The sequence below is a fragment of the Hylobates moloch genome, unplaced genomic scaffold (assembly GCF_009828535.3).
Source record: "Hylobates moloch isolate HMO894 unplaced genomic scaffold, HMol_V3 SCAFFOLD_20, whole genome shotgun sequence".
Lineage (NCBI taxonomy): Eukaryota > Metazoa > Chordata > Mammalia > Primates > Hylobatidae > Hylobates > Hylobates moloch.
Window position 1 is genome coordinate 54,767,760 of NW_026652295.1, and position 26,795 is coordinate 54,794,554.

The window sequence follows — 26,795 nt, forward strand, 5'->3', positions numbered from 1 at the left end:
ATTGGATGTATTTTGTTTTCTATTATTAAAAACAATGCCATATTAAATATTCTGTTAACTAAAAACCTTTGAGAATATCCATATTTGGATATTTGAGTAAATATCAAATTGGATTTACCGAATAAATATTAGATTTTGAAATAGTAAAACATTTATTTAGTTATGTTTTCAGAATTTGCTTCTATCTAGAGCTGTACCTGGAAAGTAACATGGAGAATAGCTTGGATTCTGTGTAGGTTCACAGCAGAGAATTAAAGCTTGCATTCTAAGTATATCTAATTGAATTCTGCAGTCCTCCTCATCTCTGTCCTGGCACTAGAGAACATTTCCCAGAACAGATGTGCATCTTGAAGCAGATTTTATTTTACACTCACTCATTAGTTTGTGAGAGCCTGCGTCTTGTACAACATTGACTAGGCACTGTAGTCGGGTAGTCTTGGGGATTCCTAACAAAAGTAAATAGTAACATGATCATAAAGGCACAGGATTTTAAACTTGATATTGGCAAGAAGAAACTATTATAGAACAGTGACATGATGAAAATAACACATTATTCTTTTAGAGTTAGAAGGACTTCTAATTCTAGAGCCCAATTCCTTCCTTTTTTTAGAGACATTGAAGAGACTGAGTGGCATTAGAATGGCAGTATTGTTCAGAATGGATTGAAAGATATGGACAAAGAGACCAGTTTAGATGACTTTTACAGTAATTTAGCTCTGAGATGAGAGAATTGTTTGACTTAGGTAATGGCATTCAGAATGAAGACCTTAAAGTGAAACCCAAAGACATACTGAAGAAAGAAATGATAGGGTTATCCATTTCCATGACAAATGGAAGATTTGGGGAAAGAAGGGGAAAAGGGTGAAAGAGAACTGCATTCCATACTTTAGTGTTTGCAGTAGGTTATTGATGTTCAGCATTTTTCAGAACTGGAGTTCTTTCAGGACCTGTTTCCCTATTCCATGTACTGAGTGTTTTCTCTACTATAATGAGTATATATGTCTGTTTTCTTTAGTAAATTTGAGTAGGTAGTTTAACTTTAAAATGAATTATTTCGCTTATTTTTTTCCCCAAATTTCATTAATTTGTTTTTTCTTTTTTCTCGGAATCACACATTCCATGCTGTTTTGCACTCCTTTTTGCCTTCTCTCTAGGAAGTAGATTTATGACCTTCAGCATTCTGAAAAGCAGTATGGTAACATAGAAAGGGCAAAGGCTTTGGTGTCAGACAGACCTGGGTTCCACTGTTACTTTTATTTGCTTCATATTCTTAACAGGTTACTGAATCTGTGAGTGTAGTTTCTTCATCCCTAAAATGGTATTGTTATACTTATGTACGAGATTGTTAAGAGAAAATGTAATACTCTATTTCAGGCCTGACCTGTAACCTTCAATGATTGCTTATTCCTTGACATTTGTGTCACCACAAGGACTCTAAAGGAAACTAGTATGCATGGGGGGTTGTAATTGCCTCTTTTAAATCAACAAGAAGAGGTCACTAGAAGATTGTATAAGCCTCGCTGTTTTTTATAGGTATGAATTCTGTTTTGTAAAGATGGCAGTCCCCAATGAAAGAAAGTCAAATTATTCACAATTTGCATTGTTTTCCTTGCTTCCCTCCCCCATTTTCTTTCATCTTCAGTTTCTTCCCTCTAGACAAGGCCTTCTCAAACTTAAATGTACACACATATCACTTGGAAACTTTGTTAAAATGCAGATTCTGACGCAAAATGTCTCAGGTGGAGCCTTAGATTCACATTTCTAACAAGCTTTTAGGTGATGCCATTGCTGTCGTTCCTTGAGTCATACTTTGAGTAGCAAGTTTCTAGTGGCTTTTGACACCTAAACCTGTCCAATGGCTATCACATCACCAGATAGCACCCTGCTTTTCTCCCTGTTGTGTGATGGTGGTGGTAGATATACTGTAAGCTCCTTTGTACCTCAGTGTCATTTGTGAGTCCATTGAAGCTACCACTGGTTATTCTGTTTCTAGGGCTACTGTATCATCTAAGGTGACTCTTCTCCTTTGCTAACCCATCTTCCCCATCCCTAGGCAACCACTAAGCTACTTTGTGTCTCCATGGATTTATCTATTGTGGATATTTTATATAAAAGGAATCACACAATGTGCAGCCTTTGTGACTAGATTGTTTCACTTGCCATAATGTGTTTCAAGCCTTATTCATATTGTAGCATGTATCAGTACTTCATTTCTTTTCATTGCCAAATAGTATTTCATTGTAAGGACATATGCCGCATTTTATTTAACAGTTCATCAGTTGATGGACATTTGGGTTGTTTCTACTTTTTGGCTGTTAATGAACAATGCTTCTATAAACCAACATCCAAGTTTTGTGTAAACATACGTTTTAATTCCTCTAACGAGTTAAATTGCTAGGCCATATGGTACCTTTTTAATTTTTTTGAAGAAGTGCCAAACTGCTGTCTAGTGCACTGCACCATTTTACTTTCCCGCCAACAATGTTTGTGGGTTTCAGTTTTTAGCCATTCTAGTGGATGTGAAATGGTATTTTGATTCTGCCTTTTTTTTTTTTTTTTTTTTTTTATGATGGAGTCTTGCTCTCTTGTGCAGGCTGGAGTGCAGTGGTGCAGTTTCGGCTCACTGCAACCTCTGCCTCCCAGGTTCAAACGATTCTCCTGCCTCAGCCTCCTGGGTAGCTGGGATTACAGGTGCCTGCCACCACACCTGGGTAGTTTTTTGTATTTTTAGTAGAGACGGTGTTTCACCATGTTGGCCAGGCTGGTCTCGAACTCCTGACCTTGTGATCTGTCCGCCTCAGCCTCCCAAAGTGCTGGGATTACAGGCATGAGCCATCGTGCCCAGCCCTACTTTTTTTATTCTACAAATTTATATGGTGTCTTTTAATGTAACCAGAAATATGGTAAAAAGGAATTGAGCACTTTAACTTACCAGATATCTTATTTCCCATTCCTTTTCCCAATTTGTAGAATGTATTTGTAGGTATGCCATACATATACATGTATATAATTTTTTTTTTTTTTGAGAGAGAGAAATGGGGTCCTGCTATGTTACCCAGGGTGGTCTTGAATTCCTGGGCAAAGCAGTCCTCCCACCTCAGCCTCCCAAAGTGCTGGGATTACAGGTGTGAGCCACTGCTCCTGGCCAAGTATGCCATATTTTTGTAATAAGTAATATTCTAATAAAATTTTATGTAGAATCACATTTTGGTTCTGTTGAGCAAATCACTTAAACAACTTTATGTGAGTTCATCTATAACTCACGATTAAACTAAAAACGATTTAATGAGTTTAGGGTTCTTCGAGTAGGAGAAATATGTATAAATTGGTGGTTACTAAATGCCTTTATTGCTCTTATCATTTAGAATCTTCAAATTGGAATGAAAATGTCCTCCTCGTTGTTATTTCTTCTGTGTGGCACTCATCAAATTAAAACAGGAGGGGAGCGTGGTGGGGAGGGAGTAGTGAAAGCAGCATAGAATTCATAACCAGGATTGTAAAGCTGGGTTTAAATGGAAGTTTGTCTTTTCTATGGAGGGGGACAACTTGGGAGGAGGGGTAAGTTGGTTGACTTATCAGAACTTCAATTTTCTCATCTCTAAATAATGAAAATGGTACCTCATGGGGTTATTATGAGGATTAAGTAGGTAAACATATTTAGAACCTCAGTGTGGTTCCTGACATGTGCCCAGTATAAATAAAAAATTTTTCTCTCTCCTGGTTGCATCTCATAAGCACTACACAAACTATACTGATAGTTCTAGTGTTAATGATAGTAAATATGAGGCACAATACAATGTTTGAGGCTATTACTCTAAAGACCATTAACAAGAAGTTAAATTATATTTATAACAAGCACACACAAATACACATACACTTATAAATACACACTTTTTAAAATTTCCCATTTTAAGATAGAGGAGGCTCTTAACAAGGTTTAGAAACTTAGATGCTAGAAAAGACATACTTATTTGACTGTGTCAAATTTAAGTGACCATAGGCCGAGCACAGTGGCTTATGCCTGTAATCCCAGCACTTTGGGAGACCAAAGCGAGAGAATTGCTAGAGTCCAGGAGTTAGAGACCAGCCTGGGCAACATGGAAAGACCTTGCCTTTACAAAAAATAAAAAAATTAGCCGGATGTATTGGTGTATGCTTGTGGTCCCAGCTACTTGGGAGGCTGGGATAGGAGGATTGCTTGATCCCAGGATGTCAAGGGTACTAGTGGGCCAGCCTGGGTGACAGAGTGAGCTCTTGTCTCAGAAATAAATAAAGAAGACTATAAACAAAGTAGATATTTGAAAAAATATTGCAAAATGGAAAATGAGACAGAGAATTAATTTCAGTAACAAAGGACTGATACAAATTGACCAGAAGGAGAAAAACAAAACAATTGAGAAATAAAGCTAAATAATATGAATAAAAAATTCACATAAGAACACATCTCGGTAGCCAAAAAATGTATGAATAAATGCTCAAACTCACTTACAGATAGGAAATGCAAATTAAAGTAGCAATGAAGGCCAGGCATGGTGGCTCATGCCTGTAATCCTAGCACTTTGGAAGGCCAAGGCGGGTGGATCACTTGAACCCAGGAGTTCGAGACCAGCCTGGGCAACGTGGGGAAACCCTGTCTCTACCAAAAATACAAAAATCTGCCTGACAAAAATGAAAAAGATCTGTAATATATATTACTGCCAGGCTCATTCACTACTAGGGGATATGTGAATTGGTAGAGCCTTTTTGAAAACCAGTCATACAGTGTCTTTTAATATTCAAATATATACACCCATTAGCCCTATAGGGCCACTCTTGAGAATAAGAAAAAAGCACCTACCAGTAAGGATATATATTCAAGGATGTTTACAAGATCATTATTTCTAGTGGGAAAAAAAAAATCAAAACTTAAAGAAAAAAACCGGAAATAAATGTTGACTGAGTTGAATAGATGCACACCATGGCATAGTTTGCAACCATTAAGAAGTATTAATTAGAGATATACCGGCTGATTTTTAGGGATTTCCTTTAGGTACTATGGAATGAGAAAACTAATAGGCAGAAGAGCCTATAAAATAATATTTGATAAAACAATGACATTCCCCCTTATTTCTATGTGTCTTTGTAACTGAGTAAGCGTGGATAAATTTGTGGAAGAATAATAATGCAGGGTAGAGTGAATAAAGCAAACCATTAGGAAAAGTCTATGTGGTGTGATCACATTTATGCATTTATATATTACATGTGAATGTGTATGTAAAAATGAAAACTATATAGAAAGCAAATGTTCTTCTATATTTGTTACTACAACAGATGGCCATAATTTGGTTTTGAGGAAAAAAAACTAAAAATTTGACATTTGGGACCTCGGTTATGATAAAAGTTCTATAATTCACACTCAGGGAAGAACAGCTTTCATGTTAAAAATTGATACAGGATATTGCAAATAAATAAAAAATGGGAAATTTTGAAAGTTTTTTTCAAGAACTTGAGTATTTATTTTAGTTTTCCATAATACAGCTTTGTCTTATATTTTAGGAAGCCACAGATGATGGACATAACAACAGTCTTCTTCCTCAGATTATTCAGTGTTTTGCATGTCCAAATTGCTTCCTTCTTTTTAGCAGCAAGGATGAGTGTTCGAAGCATATGTCTGGAAAGAATCATTTCCATCAGAGTTTCAAACTGGGTGGTATGTTAATACTCTTTTCTGCTGAAAATTAAACTACTTTAATTTTTGCTGATTTATCATACTTCTCAGATCATTCTTGAGATTACATATCCTCATCTTAGTTTTAGAACTATAAAAGTAAGAGATTATCTCAATTCTTACTTAAAAACAAAGATTCTTAATATTTATTTGTACATATGAGTAAGGCTTACTAACTTTGAAGAGTGAAGAAAAACTTGGGAAGCAAATATTTATTCAGGATAATGTTATGTTATATCATGGTATCTTGGAAGTTTTCTGTTTCTCGGCATTTAAGACTCAAATTTTTTTTTTTTTTTTTTTAGTTTTTTTTTTTATTATACTTTAGGTTTTAGGGTACATGTGCACAATGTGCAGGTTTGTTACATATGTATCCATGTGCCATGTTGATTTCCTGCACCCATTAACAATTTTAATTGGAGTATGAGTAAGGCATTCTTTGTATTTAAGGCTAGAAAGTGGCTTCCCTTAGATTTTTATTGCCAAAATAACTGTCTTCTTTTACTTACTCCAACTAATGTTGAGAAGGGCTAAGGGGAGGAAGGTTGGGTTACTCTGTACTCAAATAACTTTGCAAATTATAGTTTATTTTGTCTTTCAGATAACAAAGGAATTGCACATCCAATATCTTTTCCATCTTTTGCAAAGAAACTTTTGATCTCTCTATGCAAAGATGTTCCATTTCAAGTTAAGTGTGTGGCCTGCCACCAGACACTGCGTTCCCACATGGAGCTCACTGCCCATTTCAGGTTTGTATTGGTCTGGAGCTGTAAAGGGAAACGGATGAGCTGTTTGCCAGTGAGAAGATTCAACAAATATATTTTCTATTCCATGTTTCTCTCCTTTTAAAATGAGAATATACAGTTGCCTGGAAATTAACCAAATTTAACATAGTGAGAAAAGTTAGAGATGTGGAAAACGTGGATATATTGATATTGCTGCAAGTGTAAAGCAAGCTAACAGTTCTAAGTTTTGTGTATGTTTTTCTGTGTGTGTTCTGTAAGTATGAGTAGGAGAGGAAAGGGTTAAAGTAGAACCTTGGCTTTAAGTCAACCAGAATGGAAAGTATCATATACATTTGAAAGATTAAATCTCAGTGAAAGGCCAAATTTATCAAGTAACCAAGAAAGAGTCCAGTATGATTTGTGATTGCCATAGTATCTGTGAGATTCATCTATATTGTTTAGTACATTGTTCCTTTTTATTGGTGAGTAGTATTGTGTGAATATAGTACAATTTGTTGATCCATTCCCGTGTTGATAGATATTTGGGTTGTTTACAATTTATAGCTTTTATGAATAAAGCTGCTTTGAATATTTTGTACAAGTCTTTTCATGGTCATATGTTTTCATTTCTCTTGGATGGACATTGAAAAGTGGAATTGTTGGTTCAGAAGTAGGTTTATATTTAACTTTATGAGAACCTACTAAATATCCAAAGTTGGTTGTACCAGTTTACATTCCTACAGGTAAGGTATGAAAGTTCTAGTTACTCTTCACCCTTGCAAACATTTGGTATTGCCACTCTTTTTCATTTTAGCTATTCTTGTGTCTCATTTTAGTTTATTATGTGCATTTTCTTGATAAACAATGATGTTGGGCACATTTTCTTGTGCTTATGGGCTATTTGTTTATCTTTGTGAAATCTCTGTTCAAGTTTTTTGCCAGTCTTCAAAATTGGATTGTTTACCTTCTTAATAGTGAGTTGGGGTTCTTTATATATTCTAGATACGAATCTTTTGTCAGATTTGTATCTAGAATATAGGAATTTCTAGAATATACAAATATTTATGAGTATATTTTCCTAGCTGTGATTTTGCATATTCATATTTTTAATGATACCTTTTGATGAACAGAAGCTTTTCTTTGCATTAGGTATATAATTTGTTGATTATTTTCTTCTTTTATAGTTATGCTTTCTGTGTCCTGAGAAACCGTTGCCTCTTCTTGCTTAAAGAATGTATTTTATTTCCCTGAATTCAGCTTTGATGTTTTTAAATATTTATGTTTATTTCTATAATCTATTTCAAATTTTTGTTGATTTTTGCAACAACCATTGTCTGGTTTCCCTGGCAATTCTCTGTTGTTTGCCCATTTTCTAGTTCATTGATTTCTGCTCTTTGAACTTTGAGTTTAATTTGCTTATCTTTGTCTAGCTCTTAAAGGTAGAAGTTTAGATTGACTTGGGATCTTTGTTTTCAATATAAACATTTAAAAATATAAATTTCCCACTAAGCACTGCTTTGCCTGCATGGCACAGATGTTGATAAGTTGTGTTTTCATTTTTATTCAGTTAAAAATACATATCTCTTTTTTCCTCATTTAACCATAGAGCTACCATATGATCCAGCAGTTTCTACTTGTTGACAGCCAAGAGCAAAGTGAATGTATATCCACACAAAGACTTGTATGTTTGTTTATAGCAGCATTATTCATAATAGTAAAAAAGTGGGAACATCCCAAATGTCTATCAGCTGACAAATCGATTTTTTAAATGGACATATCCATACAAGGGAATATTATTCGGCCATGAAAAGGATTGAAATCCTGATTACATGTTATACCCTCAATGAACTTTGAAAACATTATGCTAAATGAAATAAGCTAGTCACAAAAAGTCCATTTATATGATTCCATTCACATGAAATTCCAGAATAGGGAAATCTGTAGACACACAAAGTAGTTGCTTAGGGCTCAGTGGTTGCTTGGAGTTGGGGAGCACGGCGAAAAGGGAGGTGGGGAGGTGATAGCTAAAGGGCATGGGTTTTCTTTTTGATATGACACAATGTTCTAAAATTAACTATTGATGGTTGCACATATCTTTATGTGAAAAATAGTTGAAATTATATACCCTAAATGGATGAATTATGTGGTATGTGAATTATATCCTTTTTTTTTTTTTTTTTTTTTTAAAGGCAGGGTCTCTCTCTGTCATCCAGGCTGGAGTACAGTGGTGCAATCTCGGCTCACTGCAACCTCCACCTCCCGAGTTCAAGCGATTCTTGTGCCTCAGCCTCCCAAGTAGCTGGGACTATAGGTGTGTGCCACCATGCCTGGCTGAGTTTTGTATTTTTTGTAGAGATGGGGTTTCACCATGTTGGCCAGGATGGTCTTGAACTCCTGACCTCAAGTGATCTGCCCGCCTCAGCCTCCCAAAGTGCTGGGATTACAGGCATGCCCCACCGTGCCTAGCCGTGAATTATATCTCAATAAAGCTGTTTAAAAATGTTTTGGAAAAATGTTATCTTTGCCCTTTTGATTTATTCTTTGACCTATAGGTTTATTAGAAATGTGTTGCTTGGCTGGGCGCGGTGGCTCACACCTGTAATCCTAACACTTTGGGAGGCTTAGGCAGGTGGATTGCCTGAGCTCAGGAGTTCGAGACCAGCCTGGCTAACATGGCAAAACCCTATCTCTATTAAAAATACAAAAAAATCAACTGGGTGTGGTGGTGAGCACCTGTAATCCCAGCTACTTGGTGGCTGAGGCAAGAGAATCACTTGAACCTGGGAGGCAGAGATTGCAGTGATCCAAGATTGTGCCACTGCACTCCAGCCTGGGCGACAGAAAGATTTTCTGTCTCCAAACACACAAAAAAGATATGTGTTGCTTAACTTCTAAAGGTTTATAGATGTTACATTTAGGTATTTATAAACATTTAGGGATTTTTATTATTTCTTGTTTCCAATTTAATTCCACAATAATTAGAGAACATATTTTGTACAGTTTTTTTCTTTTGAAATATATTAAATGTATAAAATGGTAGCAGGTCTCTTCTCTCTGGAGTTTAGTAGTGAAGGGAAGACACAGTTGTTCTATTTTTTTATTTTCCTAGGGAAGTTAATTTATTTTGAGTTAATTTGTGGAATATTATGTGGTTTTATTGAGCCTAGTTCTTCAGTGCAAAAGCAACTATGGGCATGACATTTGTTTGACATAAAATTAATCAGTTCTTTATTTTTATTTCTTATAGATTTAGGGGGTACGAGTGCAGTTTTGTTACATGGGTATATTGTGAAGCTCAGATATCTGGGCTTCTAATGTACCTATCATCCAAATAGTGAACACTGTACCCAATAGGTTATTTTTCAACCCTCACCCATTTCCCAACCTCCCACCTTTTGGAGTTTTCAATGTCTATTTATTATTCCACTCTATATGTCCACGTGTACCCATTGTTTAACTCCCACTTAGAACTGAAAATTTGCAGTATTTGACATTCTGAGTTATTTCACTTAGGATAATGGCCTCCAGTTCCATACATGTTGCTTCAAAAGGCATGATTTCATTCTTTTTTTATGACTCAGTAGTATTCCATGGTATATATACCATATTTTCTTTATTCAATAATCCATTGATGGACACTTAGGTTGGTTCCATTCATTATTGCTATTGTCAATAGTACTGTGGTAAATGTACAAGTGTAGGTGTCTTTTTGATATAATGCTTGCTTTTTCTTAAGGTAGATACCAGTAGTGGGACTGCTGGATCAAAGGGTGGTTCTATTTTTAGTTTTTTGAGAAATCTCCATGTTGTTTTCCATAGAGGTTGTACTAATTTACATTCCCATCAACAGTGTATAAGTGTTCCCTTTTCTCTGTATACTTGCCAACATCAGTTGTTTTTTGACTTTTTAATAACAGCCATTTTGACTGGTGTAAGATGGTATCGCATTGTTGTTTTAATTTGAAGTTCTCTGATGATTAGTAATGTTGAGTATTTATGGGCCACTTGTATGTCTTCTTTTGAAAAATGTCTGTTCATGTCCTTTGCCCACTTCTTAATGGGATTATTTGTGGGTTTTTTTCTTGTTAAGTTCCTAGTAGATTCTGAATATTAGTTGTTTGTCAGATGCATAGTTTGCAGATATTTTCTCCCATTCTGTAAGTTGTCTGTTTATTCTCTTGATTATTTCTTTTGCTATGCTTAAGCTTTTAAGTCCCATTTGTCTATTTCAGGGCTTTGTTGCATTTGCTTTTGAGGACTTAAGTCATAAATTTTTTGCCTAGGCCATTGTCCGGAAGGGGTTTTCCTAGGTTTTCTTCTAGAATTTTTATAGTTTCAGGTCTTTGCCTTTAATTCATCTTGAGTTATTTTTTGTATATGATGGAAAATATGGGTTCAGTTTTATTCTTCTGCATATGGCTGTCCAGTTTTATCAGCACCATTTATTAAATAGGGTGTCCTTTCCCCGGTGTATATTTTTGTCAATTTTGTCAAAGATCAGTAGTTTGTAGGTATGTGGCTTTGTTGCTGAGTTCTCTATTCTGTTCCATTGATCTGTGTGTCTATTTTTATACCAGTACATGTTTTTTTGGTTACCATAGCCTTATAGTATCAACATTAATCAGTTATTAAAGAATAGAAACTGGGTTGTCTAGAATCTTAACCATAGTGTTCTTTCATACAGTTTAATTACCATGGAGAGTCTAATAATTTGCCTGTTCAATAAGGTCCTCTGTCAGTGCTTTTGATACAGATTTTAATTTTCTAAAATTTGCCTGAATTTAAAAAATTTTGAATCTAGTTTTAGCCTTTTGTATTTTAACTAGAAATAGATAAAGTGCAGATAATATTCAAGTATTTTGAGATGATAGAACATCATTATGTCATTTGCATCTTTATTGAAAAGTATCTTTTAGTGCTTATTTATACGTTGGTTATTTTATAATTCCTGCAATAAAATGCAGCAATGATATATTTAGAAAATACTTCTGAAAGAGTTTCTATTTCTTTTTCTAATTTAGAGTTCGTTGTCGAAATGCTGGGCCTGTAGCTGTAGCTGAGAAGAGCATTACCCAGGTTGCAGAGAAATTCATATTAAGAGGTTATTGTCCAGATTGCAATCAAGTCTTTGTGGATGAAACCAGCACCCAAAATCATAAGCAGAATTCAGGACACAAAGTCCGAGTCATTAACTCAGTGGAAGAATCAGTCTTACTCTATTGCCACAGCAGCGAAGGGAACAAGGATCCTTCTTCTGACTTGCATTTATTGTTGGATCAATCAAAATTTTCATCACTTAAAAGAACCATGTCTATTAAAGAATCTAGCTCACCGGAGTGCACTGCCATTCCAAAAAAGAAGATGAATTTAAAAGATAAAAGCCATGAAGGTGTTGCTTGTGTCCAGAAAGAAAAATCAGTAGTTAAAACCTGGTTCTGTGAATGCAATCAGCGATTCCCAAGTGAAGATGCAGTAGAAAAGCATGTTTTCTCAGCAAACACAATGGGTTATAAGTGTGTGGTCTGTGGAAAGGTATGTGATGATTCAGGGGTCATTCGTTTACACATGAGCCGGATTCACGGAGGGGCACATTTAAATAACTTTCTTTTCTGGTGTCGGACATGCAAAAAGGAGTTAACAAGGAAAGATACTATCATGGCACATGTGACTGAATTTCATAATGGACACAGATATTTTTATGAGATGGATGAGGTAGAAGGTGAAACTTTGCCATCATCCTCTACAACATTGAGTAATTTGACTGCTAACAAGCCTTCATCAGCTATTACTATTATTGATCATTCCCCGGCAAATAGTTCTCCAAGGGGTAAATGGCAATGTCGGATTTGTGAAGATATGTTTGATTCCCAGGAATATGTAAAACAGCACTGCATGTCTTTGGCAAGCCACAAGTTTCATAGATACAGCTGTGCTCACTGCAGAAAGCCTTTTCATAAGATAGAAACATTGTACCGACATTGCCAAGATGAGCATGACAATGAGATAAAGATTAAATACTTCTGTGGGCTTTGTGATCTTATCTTTAATGTGGAAGAAGCATTTTTGAGTCATTATGAGGAGCACCACAGCATAGATTATGTATTTGTGTCAGAAAAAACTGAAACTTCAATTAAAACTGAAGATGATTTTCCAGTAATAGAGACCAGTAACCAGTTAACCTGTGGTTGCCGTGAGAGTTACATCTGTAAAGTCAACAGAAAAGAAGATTATAGCAGATGTCTCCAAATCATGCTGGATAAAGGAAAACTGTGGTTTCGCTGCAGTTTATGTTCGGCAACAGCACAGAATTTAGCCGACATGAACACTCATATCCATCAAGTGCACCAAGAAAAGAGTGATGAGGAGGAGCAGCAGTATGTAATCAAGTGTGGCACCTGCACCAAAGCATTTCATGATCCTGAGAGTGCACAGCAGCATTTCCATAGAAAACATTGCTTCTTACAGAAACCCAGTGTGGCTCATTTTGGATCTGAAAAATCAAACCTGTACAAGTTTACTGCCAGTGCCTCACATACAGAGAGAAAACTGAAACAGGCAATAAACTATCCAAAAAGTTTAGACATAGAGAAAGGAGTTGAGAATGACCTAAGCTATCAGAATATAGGTATGGCTTTATAGCTCTATGCAAATTTCATATACTAATATTGAAACTTACAATGTACCCACCTCGATTCAATTTTGAAGCAAGAAACAGGGTAATTTCTTGATGATATGTTAATTACTATGGTATATACATTTTAGGGGTTTGTATTCCTACTACTGCATTTATCCACTTTCTAAACTTACGGGGACAGAGTATATGTTGGCTTTAAATAATATATATTTTAGATATCATTTTATTTTACAAAAGATGTGGAGATTTTCAAGATGGAGGAAGTTGATAGTTTTTCTGAAAGTTAGATTTCAAAGTTATCCTAGTATTAATATCATTTAGATTTTTCTGTAATATTTGGGTTACTAAAAAGATAAATCACATGAATTCTTTTTGTTTCTATTTGGCCATATTCTTTAGTGTGAGACATTTTAAAGGTCATTTCAGCATTTGTATATTTTTGTTATAATTAACTTGGAAGAAAAGCTTTAACATACAATTAAAATAGCAATTAGAAGTAGAGTTAAAGTGGTAGCAGGAAACCAGGGGGAAAATTGAAATATGAATTCCTTGTTTGTACTTACTCCAGACTTTGTTTATTCCATATGATAGGATTAAGTAAGTCTAGGCAGGTGTTATGTTTTTATTTTGTTTAGAAGTATAATTTGTTTTGTTTAGAAGTATAATTTGTTTTGTTTAGAGTATAATTTTAAGTGTATGTTCTTTTATTTTTAAAATTTTTTTGAGGTGGGATTTTACTATGTTGCCCAGGCTGGTTTCGAACTCCTGGCCTCAAGCAATCCTCCCGTTTTAGCCTCCCCAAGTGTTGGGATTACAGGTGTGAGCCACCACACCTGACTTAAGTCTATATTCTTTTAAATAAATACTAATTCTTGGTGAGTTATACAGTGTAGCGTATTTGGGTACAGTGAGAATATGTGAAAATTTTGGCCAGTAATGTATTTTTATGAACTATTGAATTTTTACAGTCTTGCTCTATAGCCTATGTAGATCTCACCATCACCTTTAGTCATGGCATGTTTTCAGTGATAAAGAATTAAATCATGAGCTACCTAGTCAACTCTAAACATGAAACACTGGTTACACCATTTTTATGTTCTCTTAGGCCTTTCTTTTGCGCTTCTGTTTACTTTTTTTTTGGAATTTGTGTTAGTCTGTGTTTGATAGAAAATGCAATATCTAAATCTAGAATTACTGAGAAGTTAGAGAAAAGACATAAGGTGGCTTGGAAATGGAAGGGAATGGCAGTAGTATATTTGAAGGAACTATTAGAATAAAAGCTATTCATTTTTAAAATAATACAACATTTTAAAGTTTGCATTGTTACCACAGGAAACTTTAAGGCCTTGTCAAAGTGGAAAAGTATGAAACAAGATAAAGGGGAGGGAGAATGAGAGTTGGGGCATGGGGGAAGGTGAAAGAAGAATCTGAGAGAACCAAGAAGATGTGTTTATAGGGGGAGGTGTCACTGTACCACGGGCACCTATTTCTAGCACTGCTTTATGGCAGCAAGATTCCAGGTTATCTTATTTCTGCTCTCTAGGGTGTTTAATCATAGAACTAGAGGGCTACTAATAAATCAGTCCAGACTGGGAAAAGAACCAAATTCTGGTGGTGAAAATGTTCTTAATAGGTAACCTTGGAATTTTATATGGGTGATGTTAGTTTTTGCTTATTTAACCTTAAAACTTGGTTTTCTAGTTCTTCTAGTACATTAATTTTTTTAAAAAGTTCCTTGTATAAATGACTTTTTAACAAGCTTTAGAGTTGATGGAAGAAAATATTTGCAAGAAGGATATATAATCAAAATTTGTGAAATGTTCAGATTATTTTTATCTGATTTAAGTGTAAATGGTGTCATGTACAGATTTGGATTTCACAAAAAGGTTTAAATAGAAATGAGTGACATTCAAGGTTAGTATTTTTGCATATTAGGCTTCTAATATTTTTTGGACTTGAAATCAGAATGATTTTAGCAAATTCTTACTGAACTCATGTTGATATTTCTCTCTTCTCAGAGGAAGAAATTGTTGAGCTTCCAGATTTGGATTATCTGCGAACCATGACTCATATAGTCTTTGTAGATTTTGATAACTGGTCAAACTTTTTTGGTCATCTACCAGGGCATCTAAACCAAGGAACATTTATTTGGGGCTTTCAAGGTACGGTTAATAAGAAAAACAAAAGAAAACCGTTTTTCCCACCTCTTAGAATATAGATCAGTTTAAAAGGCTCCTCTTAAACCTTCCTGGATAGAACATAGGAACATAATTGGAATATTGTTCTTTTGTATTATAGTTACTCTGCTAGAATCGTTTTCTTTACATGCCTCTGTGGTAAATGTTAGCTCTGTCTGATGACTCAAAGTTTATGGATCTTTTGGCCGGGCGCGGTGGCTCACGTCTGTAATCCCAGCACTTTGGAAGGCCGAGGCGGACGGATCACGAGGTCAGAAGATCAGGACCATCCTGGCTAACACGGTGAAACCCCGTCTCTACTAAAAAGAAAAAAAGAATACAAAAAATTAGCTGAGCGTGGTGGCAGGCGCCTGTAGTCCCAGCTCCTTGGGAGGCTGAGGCAGGAGAATGGTGTGAACGCAGGAGGCCAAGCTTGCAGTGAGCTGAGATCGCGCCACTGCACTCCAGCCTGGGCGACAGAGCGAGACTCCATCTGAAAAAAAAAAAAAAAAGTTTATGGATCTTTTGATACAGATTGAAAAAGCCTTTATTCAACACCTAAAATGTGTCAGGTGCTATGGCTTTGTACTAACATGGTTACTGATTATTACAGTTTTATTCCTTTTAAAATACAAAGAAGCAGATGTTTTGTTTTTGTTTTTTTCCCTCAAAGTTTTAAAACTAATAAGTAGCAGAATTATTTGGCCTCTCAGCTACAGGACTAATGTTATTTTCAACATGCCATAACTGCCTTTTCGGTTCATCCTTTCTGTTCTTAAGTGTTCAGCTTCATCTAAACCTCTTTACAAATTGTTGACCAAACCTGGGGGAGAGGCTTCTTTGGTTTACAGAGGATTAGTATAGTGAGCATCTGCTATTGTTTGTGTTTGATAGGAAATAGCATGTAAAGAGAAAGATTGGGATTAAAGATAGAAATATACTGACCTGGATAAGTTAGCCAGTATAATTGCTTTAGTAAGTTGAACTTTGGTGATTGCCCATCATTTCTGCATTGAACGGTGGTGACATCTGTAAAAACCACTTATGCTTACACTTATAGAATAATGCCATTCAAAGAATTTTTACACACATTACTTTTGATTTTGCTTAATATCCATGTGAGTTTTAAGATGATTTGGCAGATTCAGGGAAGTTGGTCCACTTTCTCAAGACTGGAAAGCAACAAGATGTTGATGCTTATGCTAGGATGGAGTTCTTCCACATTCTGATCTAGTACTTTGCCTCTAGAAAAGTTTTTTTCTAGTATGTGTTTTTTCTTGATAAAATTTTTGGCCTTTCCTCTCCTGTTTGATTATCATTTTTGCCTTTTCTAAAATTAATAGGAGGAAACACCAATTGGAAGCCTCCGCTCAACTGTAAGATTTATAATTACCTGAACAGGATTGGATGCTTCTTCCTTCATCCTCGCTGTAGTAAAAGAAAAGATGCTGCTGATTTTGCCATATGTATGCATGTGAGTCATTGTTTTATTCAAAATCTAATGTGAATCTCAGACCCACTTGCATTTTTTTTCCCACTTGAATTGTAATGAGAGTTATAGATCATTCTTCAGTACTTCAGGTTCTACCTACGACTATTATGAAGGCAGGACCCCATAGCATATTTTTATTGCTTTATCCTCAACTTTTAGCAAATCTTCAGCTATCCATAGTAGACCCTCAACTATTTGTGGGATAAATGATCAAGAGCTGATACTGTTTTTTGGTTTTGTTTTTGAGACAGTCTCGCTCTCGCCCAGGCTGGAGTGCAGTGGCACAGTCTTGGCTCACTGCAACCTCAGCCCCCTGGGCTGAAACGGTTCTCGTGCCTCAGCCTCCCAAGTAGCTGGGACTACAGGAGCATACCACCATGCCCAGCTAATACTTGTATTTTTAGTAGAGACGGGGTTTCTCCATGTTAGCCAGGCTGGTCTCAAACTCCTGGCCTCAAGTGATCTGCCCGCCTAGGCCTCCCAAAGTGCTGGGATTACAGGTGTGAGCCACTGCGCCCTGCTGATGATACTGTATTTGATATATATTAAGACACTTTCATATTTTAATATCTCTAAAATTAAGAGGTACCTTAACAATCACTGTTGGCCTAGATAGAATTTGCATTTGCTTCTGTCTCTGCCGGGTACCTAGAGAAACTGCCAAACTGAGACCCACTTTAAATTTTCTGCTTGAGGACTTACATGTCACACTGATAATGTGAATTTACTCTGCAAACTTGTTGACTGCAGCTTATGGTTTAAACAACAAAAGATTTCTTTTTCCCTCTATCTAGTGCCAAGATTGAATCATGCAAATTGCCTTGCTTACCTTTTCTCTATGGCAGATTTATTTCTTATTTACCCTTATATTGAGTGTATAGCCCTTTGGCATTCCAACCTTATGTGAGGTCTGTTGGACTTCCATTTTGGCTTTTTCTTTTCATGGCACATAAAATAGCTTATATAATTTAATGGCATCTTATATTTGATTAAATGTGGGGTATTTCATTTATGAACGAGTTCTTTTCTTTCTCTCTTTTTTTTTCTTTTTGAGACGGAGTCTCACTCTGTCGCCCAGGCTGGAGTGCAGTGGCGTGATCTCGGCTGCAACTTCTGCCTCCCGAGTTCAAGCGATTCTCCAGCCTCAGGCTGGAGAATCCCAAGTAGTTGGGATTACAAGCGCATGCCACCACACCCAGCTAATTTTTGCATTTTTTAATAGAGACCGCGTTTCACCATGTTGGCCAGGCTGGTCTCGAACTCCTGACCTCAAGCGATCCACCTGCCTCAGCCTGCCAAAGTGTTGGGATTACAGGCGTGAGCTACTGCACCCAGCTGAAGGAGGTTTTTATGTCATACTTTGGTAGGGACTAGGGAACAAGCTTACTACACCTTCCTAGGTATGTGTTCATTCTGAAATAGATATAACTTGTTTTGAAACTCATGCTGATTTTTTATCAACCTGTGCCATTTGTTCTAACTTAGGCTGGCCGTCTAGATGAACAACTACCCAAGCAAATTCCTTTCACCATCCTCTCAGGAGATCAAGGTTTTCTGGAGCTAGAGAATCAATTTAAGAAGACTCAGAGGCCAGCTCATATACTAAACCCTCACCACTTAGAGGGAGATATGATGTGTGCCTTGTTAAATAGCATATCTGATACCACCAAAGGTACGCAGCTGCAGTCACAGTGCAAACCACCCAAGAGGAGGAGACTTCACTGCTGAGAGAAACCAATAAACTGCTGTCCGCTAGTGAACTGTTGCCTGCTTACTAAACCATCATGTTCTCTTACTTCTATCTTACTTATCTTTTTAAAAAAATCTCACTTTCATTCTTTAGTGTTTTAGAAGGAGGATGAATTCATAATAATTTTCTGGAGCTTTTTTTGATCTAGTAGATAAAATCTATATTGATGTATATAAAATATATATTCATGCGTTATAGTATGTTACTACAATTTTAAAAGCTCAGAATTCAGATCTTCACTTTGTTTCTGAAATTCCAAATTGACCTTCAGTTTTTTAGAAAGCAGTGTGCTTGCAGGTGAAAACCAGAAAGCAATAAAAAAGGCGATCATTTAAGAGGTTGACAGTGACAAAATAAAACGCTGACAGGCTTTTAGGTCCTTAGAGAATTGGGTACATCCTATCTTATTGCTGGGACTTGCACTTTCTTCTGTACCTTTGTGAGATTGTTCAATGAAAGGAGTGCTGATATCCAATTTCACTTCCTAGTGTATAAGAAAAGATGTAATTCTAAGGATTCAGAAGTTTTGTTTTTCGTTTTTCATAATTTCTGCAGTCAAATGCTCTACCACTGAGCTATACACCCCTTTTTCATAATCTCTGAAGTAAAGGAATATGGATAGAATAATTAATGTTTAAATATCCTAATAATTTAAATTCATGAATAAGGTTTGAAGATAATAATGAATTACCTTAGTGAAAAATAGTGGCTTTTTGGCATTTTTATTGTGTGCCTTTAAAGTTTTCAAGTCTGCTTGCCTCCTAGATTTTTTTTTTTCTTTCAATATATTTGGAAGCACATTTTGATTGAAAACTCATTCCGGAGAATTTTGCTCTAATCACTGATTACAGTGGATCAATTCACTTCTGCAAAGTTAGGAATCAGTAATCTGTGCTCTTTAGACTCAAAAGTGGAGTAATGATGGAAGATTATAAAAGAAAATGAACTCTTGTGTGTTTGTGTCATGCCTTAGTTCTGAGTATTATCTTCCTATTCTGTAATTTTTGTTTTTGCTTGTTTTTCTATCTGTGGCTTTCTTTTTTCTTAAAAAAAAAAAAAAAAAAAAGGGGGGCCGGGTGCGGTGGCTCACACCTGTAATCCCAGCACTTTGGGAGGCTGAGGCGGGTGGATCACCTGAGGTCAGAAGTTCAAGACCAGCCTGGTCAACATGGTGAAACCCTGTCTCTACTAAATATGCAAAAATTAGCTGGGCATGGTGGCGGTTGCCTGTAATCCCAGCTACTCGGGAGGCTGAGGCAGGAGAATCGCTTGAACCTGGGAGGCGGAGGTTGCATTGAGCTGAGATCGCACCATTGCACTCCAGCCTGGGCAATAAGAGCAAAACTTCGTCTCAAAAACAAACAAAAAACAAAACACCTCTTCTACTCTTTTGCCATCACTTTCCCAGTCCTCAACATCTACTTAATATCCTATAAGATAAAGTTTTACCTTTGCCACACAAGGCCAACCTCCCTTTCCTTCTCTTATGCTTCTGCTTTCGGGAACATTTCTTTTATAATTTCAAATATGAAACCTGTTATGGTTTTGCAGAGGCAAAACCATATTCTGTTTGGAATGAGAGGTGAATATGAGTAGGCTTGCATGGGTATATTACGGTTGGAGGTAAGATGTAGGTTATTATTATCTGCTGATTATGCCCTTCCAAATGACTCTTATGTTCTAGGTATTTTTTTTTTAATCACCCATACTCAGTACTCATTTGAACTAACTACTCTTTGGAGGCACATGTGTACTTTATTCTTAATTTTTGTGACATACAGAGATTGTGCACTGCATGAAGAAGGATATGGGCTTTGGTTCAAATGCTGACTTTGCTGTTTCCTAGCAGTGTGACTTCAGGCATGTTACTTTTTTGGAGCCTCATTTTTTTGTATTTATATGGTTGTAATAGTTAGTGATGTATGTAAAGTGTCTAGCACAGTATATAAAGGACTTTAGCTATTTAACAAATAATAGCTATTTTTATTATTACTACCATAAAAAGAAAATGTGATTCCTAGCCACTACATTTTTAATGTTACACTGAATCATAGTATGTTCAGGCTTAGTTATCTGATTTAAGACCAAATTTTTTCTTCATAGAAGACTTAAAACCATCAAATTGCCTGTAGTGAACTTTATAAGGAATCAAAGAAAAATCATTTTCTTGGATAACTTTTTATTCCGTTTCCTTTCCTAACAAATAGCTTTGTGAATAGTCGAGTAATAGTTTCTATTAAGGAATGGTATTTAATATATAATGGGACTCTAAACCTCTCAATGTCCATTAATAATATAATTTTTATTACTAAAGAATGCCAGGATAACTCCTTGCACATAGCTAAACATGGTGTTCCTTCTTGTTTTCAGATTTGACAGCCAGTCAGTTTCTTAAGGCAATGTGGTTTTTGGGGTGAAGGGGTCACTGGACCTTTTTGAGAATCTGATGAAAACTTTCTATACCCTCCTTCCCCCAAAATAAACATGTATATAGTACATTGCATACAATTTCAAGGAATTTATGGTCTCAACGCTTCTAGTTGCCAATCAACAAACAAAATTGTCCTTTGGGGTGTAACCTAAGTTTATACTATAAGTCAACAGTCCCCAACCATTTTGGCACCAGGGACTGGTTTCATGGAAGACAATTTTTCCATGGATTGGGAGCAGGAGGTGGGGCATTAGATTCTCATAAGGAGTGTACAACCTAGATCCCTTGCACGTGCAGTTCACAATAGGGTTTGTGCTCCTATGAGAATCTAATGCCGCTGCTGATCTGACAGGAGGAGGAGCTCAGGTGGTAATGCTGGCTCACCTCCTGCTGTGCGGCCCAGTTCCTAACAGGCCACAGACTGGTACTGGTCCATGGCCCTGGGGTTGGGGACTCCTGCTATAAGTAACATATAGTGATAAGTTCTCTCATATTTGTTATTATACAGCCAGGCTGGTGATTTTTCAGATTTTTGAATTTTTCACCAGAGCATAGAGAAGTGATACAAGTTTGAGTCTCTTATTCTTTATAAGTTTTCAGAAATTTACCCCAGCAGGACTAAAAAGTGGTTTTTATTAGACTAAAGATTGCTGTATAAATAGGAAGGATCTTTGGAATATTATTATCAGAATCAATGATTGTATGGTATCATACTAGGAGAAATTAGTCTTTGCTAATTCTCTGTTAATTGAAAGTCTTTCCAGAGGTACTTATTTCAGTAAAAATACAGATATTTGGAGTTGCTGGTTCTGTATATTGGTGTCCAGTCATTTGTTCCTAAGGCATTGTTTTTGCGTGGTGGGGAGGGGAAAAGTTAAGTAGCTTTATTACTGGTACATTTTTAGGTCTCTGACTTGGTTAGTTAGGGTAAAAGTTCTTTTCTCTCCTTGTAAGCATCAGGGTTTCAACGTGAACATTTTAATTACAGCTATGATATATGTATAAGTTCTTGTAGAGACATTTAAAAAGTCTGTTTAATTTCTGCCCCCACCTTGGTCTTCTTATCCTTCATCATTTCTATTTTATATTGTACTTATCCTCACTTTCTTAACACTTAAGATACATGGATCCTTTCTGGTAATCCCAATCAGAGAAGCCAGGTAGACTTTCTTAGACCATTTATATTTTATTCCCAAATACTTCTTTATTCTAACTCAAGCCTCATGTTTCAGAGATGCAGATATAACGTGTCACTTAAATGTTGAAAGAAAAAAAAAGTGAACTTTTTTATTGAAAAAAGTTTATTGAAGTTTATTGTAGTTTATTGCAGACCTACTATGTGCCAGCCACCATGTTAACTGCTTTTTATGTTTGTAGTGTTTACAGATGTTTAAATGTGTTTAAAGAACTTCTTCCACATGCTTTTTAATCCCCTTTGCAAGCTACGAAGTAGGTGTTGGGTTACCCCATTTTATAAGTGTGGAAGGAAGCAGAGGTTCAGAAAGGTTAAATAATCTACCTGCAGCCACAGAGCAAGTGCTTTGCTTTTCATTAGTATCAACGACTATGGGTGAGACTTTCACTGACACAAATACCTGATTCCATGATGTAGAGCTAGCCACCCAGTGTGAATTACTGGCTTTAACTATGTCCTTAAAGAATGAAGATAATGGGAGACATTCTGCCACAGTATAGTGACATTGCAGAGTTTATATAAAGATATCAAACAAGTTTTTTTCTTTTTAAATAATATTCAGGAAGAATGCGCTTTTTTTTTTTTTATCAGAAGAAATGATTTGGTTGTGAGTTCTGGTGCTTTAAAAAGTAAAGTGATTATATGCTGAATATAGCCAAGGAAAGCAATTAGCATTCTAATTTCTCTAGGATCATTTGTCTCATAATTAAATGAATAAGCACCATCTTTACAGGCCCCTCGAGATGTTGGCACTAGAACTACAAGCACTGCAGTGAGCTTATTGGAGTACTGCAACATGTGGTTTCAAAGAAATTCACTAGAAACCTGCCTCCTGTTGCTTCCTCTACCTCTCCCCTAATCGATATAAATGTTCCAGGGCACACAGAAGTTAATATTTTCAGTGTTTTCTTATTTGGGCCGGTATCTGCTCCCTTGAGAATTACATATAATGAAAAAGATGTTACTACAAGTTAATTTTTGTTGAATCTGTATGCTCCTTAGATGGTCTTGTTTATAAGCCTGAGACTGTCATATCTATTTAGTTGTGGCTTCATTGTGGATGAGTGGGTTAGAAGCAGTAAGTATGGTTGACATCTATAGAGTCATATCAATTACACAGATTTTTAAATCCATCTTACGTGTAGAGCATAAACATTCACCTAGGTGCTATGGAAGTGTAGATGATTGAAGCAGCATCATGGCCTGTGGACTAGGCATTACCTAAAATAATTGTTGAACTTATTTCTTAAAGTCTGTCTGCCTGCTGTTTCCTCAGCCTGTTAATGAAAACTATAGGTTGTTTTCTTTGGGCACCATTATAAAAATATGTTTGATAAGATTAATTCCATGCAAAGGTACTGAAAATAAGAAAGAATATTTACGATTTTCTCTGTTCTTCTGATGGGGTTGATTGAGGCAAAAGAAATCTTTTATGATATTAATATTTGCAACCCCTTGTCAAGTTAATCCTTGACAAATCAAGAATTTGTCATTATTCAAACCTGTAGTGTAGCCTTAGGCCTTGCATGCAATGATGAATTGTTTCGATGAGTTATAACATGCTGTTTTTGACTGACCTTGACCTTAAATTGTAATAACAGAAACCTGTGGGTATTTTCCTTTTGTTCTTAATGTTTAGAGCAAGCTTGTCTAACCTGCGGCCCACGGGCCACATGTGGCCCAATTCAGCTTTGAATGTGGCCCAACACAAATTCGTAAACTTTCTTAAAACATTATGAGGGTATTTTTTTTTATTGCGTTTTCTTATTTTGCTCATCGGCTATCATTAGTGTTAGTGTATTTTATGTGTGGCCCAAGACAATCTTCTTCCAATGTGGCCCAGGCAAGCCAAAGATTGGACACCCCGGTTTAGAGGTTTAATTTTGTTCTTTAATTTGTAAATGTAATGTCTTATTTACCTAAAACATTGCTTGAAATATTTGAAGTATTTTGCTGGAATTAATAGCAAAATGACTTGTCAAAACAAATTTCTGCAGCAAAAGAATATAGTGAAATATAGTGATTTAATTTTTATTTATAGACACTTAAAGGTCTTTTTAATGTATATTTTAAGTTTTTAAGTTTGCACAAACAAATATGTCTATATGATTTGTATTTAAGTGCTGATTCAAGTCACTGACATATATATCATATATAGATACATATCTGTTTATATTTGTATAATTATATCTTGATATAAATATATATTGATTTAAATGTAGTTAAAGTGATAAGCAAAATATTAGGTCATTGATAGTACAATGTTTCAAATTTTTTAAAGATGAACTTTATTTTTCAGAATAGTTTTAGATTTACAAAAAAGTTGTGAAGATAGTACAGAGTGTTTCCATGTACCCATACTTAGTTTCCCTTATTAGTAACATCTTATATTAGAGTGATACATTTGTCATAATTCACAGAACAATATTAGGACATTATTACTAATTCCAGCCTTTAGTTTTCCCCAATGTCCATTTTCTTTTCTCCCCTCCCCTCCTCTCTCTTTTCTTTCTTTTCTCGTCTCGTCTCATTTCATTTCTTGAGACAGGGTCCCACTCTGTCACTCAGGTTGGAGTGCAGTGGTGTGATCTCGGCTCACTGCAACCTCCGCCTCCCCGGTTCAAGCGATCTTCCTACCTCAGCCTCCCAAGTAGCTGGGACTATAGGTGCGCACCACCATACCTGGCTAATTTTTTGCATTTTTGGTAGAGACAGTGTTTTGCTGTATTGCCCAGGCTGGTCTTGAACTCCTGAGCTCAGGCGATCCACCCACTTTGGCCTCCCAAAGTGCTGGAATTACAGGTGTGAACAACCATGCCCGGCCTCAATATCCTTTTTCTACCCCAGGACCTCTTAGGATCCCACAGGACATTTAAACATTAATCTCCTTAGGCTCCATGGTTCGAATTTTAAGTGACTTTTGCAATGCCTTTTCAGTCATACCATATTATAAAGCCTTCGGTCTCTTAATATGAAAGCATCTAAGACATCAGGTAAGTAAGTTTGTGCTATGCAAGAGGCATTGTTAATTAAAACCTATGGTGTTATCTCTATAGAGATGAATGCATGTGATTTTCAAAACATAGGAGAATTTAGTCTGTCACCATTTTTAATATTATTTGGTAAGCATTGGAAAAAACCTAGTGTGGGAAAGTAGTGTAACACTAATGAACTGTATTATAACGAGTAAGCTTGGGTATGAGAAGTTATTGAAAATAATATTGAGAATACATAAATTTATGGCACAATAACTGCATGTGTTGATTCTTCTTTACAGAATGTGACAGTGATGATAACATGGGTGCCAAAAATACTTCAATAGGAGAAGAATTTATATCCACAGAAGGTAACCTAATAGAGTTAATCTCTTTTCTACTTGACTGTATCTGTATTTTTTTTTTTAATTTCTCTGTCTCTCACCCATTCACCCCTCTTATTTCCCCAGGTTAAAACATTTTCTCAGTTTGAAGGATAGCTTTGCATTTTTCATGTAAGATGACTTGGGGGTGATACTAATTTAGAAAGCTAGAATGGGTCAGCCAGTTATGGCCCTTGGGTCAAATCCAGTCCACTATCTTTAGGAACACAGCCATACATTTAAGTATTGTCTATGCTATTGCTTTTGTACCACAACTGCAAGGTTGAATAGGTGTGGCACAGACAGTAGAGCCCCTCCACCCCCGCCCCCCTCAAATAATTATTTTCTAACCCTTTAAAAAGAAAAAGTTTGCTAACCCCTGGGCTAGGAGATGATTTTGATTTCCTAATGGTTATTTATCTTGAGTAGTATTAAGAGTATTAAAAGACAGGCAGTGGAACTCTAAAAGCAAGCACTTACATCTAAATATAAATGGGCTTTTTAAAATAAATTTTAAAAGGCTTTTTTGTTTGTTTTTTGTTTTTTTGAGACAGAGTCTCGCTCTGTCACCCAGACTGGAATGCAGTGGTACAATCTCAGCTCACTGCAGCCTCTGCCTCCTGGGTTCAAGTGATTCTTGTGCCCCAGCCTCCACAATAGCTGGTATTACAGGTGTGTGCCACCAACACGCCCAGCTAAAAATTAAAATTCTCTTTTACTCTTCTTAAAGGAAAAGCTATTTCCTTCCATGGGTTAAAGAGAACTTTTTATGTCACTTGGCATCAAATCGTTTGCTGGCTGTAGCGTTATTTGGTTGTGTCTTGTAACCATTCTTTACTTTGGTTTTTCTATAACAGACTGCACTTTTTAATAACCGGGGGGAAATGAGATAATGGATCTTAGAAAATACTTTGAGCTTCACTGGAGAAGTTGAAAGTGTTATATCAGCATCTTTGACATTAAAGAAAAACAGTAGGAGTCTTCATGTACATTCCAGTATAATGTTTATTGTTGGAGATTGTAGGGTAGGAATGTGGAGGCTGGAAAGTAGGGATGGAAATGTGACTAAACACACACAAACAGAATGGCCTGACTGGTATGTTTTCTTTGCATTTCCTTGATCTCAGATAATACAACTAGTTTGACTAAGAGCATACTAGAGCTTTATGCTATTAGGAGTTTGGGAAATGGAGTCTGGCAGTGGAATCGATTCATCCATTAGATTAAGTAGATAGCTGTAATCTTTCTGCCTTATAGCCAAATTTCATTGGTTAAACAAAACTGGCAATAAATCTATATCTAATTGGAAGGAAGCAAGTGTTTTGA

At 36.1% G+C, this 26,795-nt stretch overlaps 1 protein-coding gene across 4 annotated transcripts in view; it reads left to right on the forward strand.

Moving 5' to 3' along the window:
* Nucleotides 1-26,795, forward strand: part of ZNF451 (zinc finger protein 451) — a 78,244-nt gene that overhangs the window by 43,909 nt on the left and 7,540 nt on the right. For all 4 annotated transcript variants that reach the window (XM_032141060.2, XM_032141061.2, XM_058432528.1 and 1 more), the window contains 7 exons: nt 5,536-5,689; nt 6,309-6,456; nt 11,454-13,057; nt 15,085-15,228; nt 16,587-16,717; nt 18,221-18,407; nt 25,389-25,457. In XM_032141060.2, coding sequence (XP_031996951.1) covers nt 5,536-5,689; nt 6,309-6,456; nt 11,454-13,057; nt 15,085-15,228; nt 16,587-16,717; nt 18,221-18,407; nt 25,389-25,457 — 2,437 coding nt within the window. The remainder of the gene's footprint in view (nt 1-5,535; nt 5,690-6,308; nt 6,457-11,453; nt 13,058-15,084; nt 15,229-16,586; nt 16,718-18,220; nt 18,408-25,388; nt 25,458-26,795) is intronic.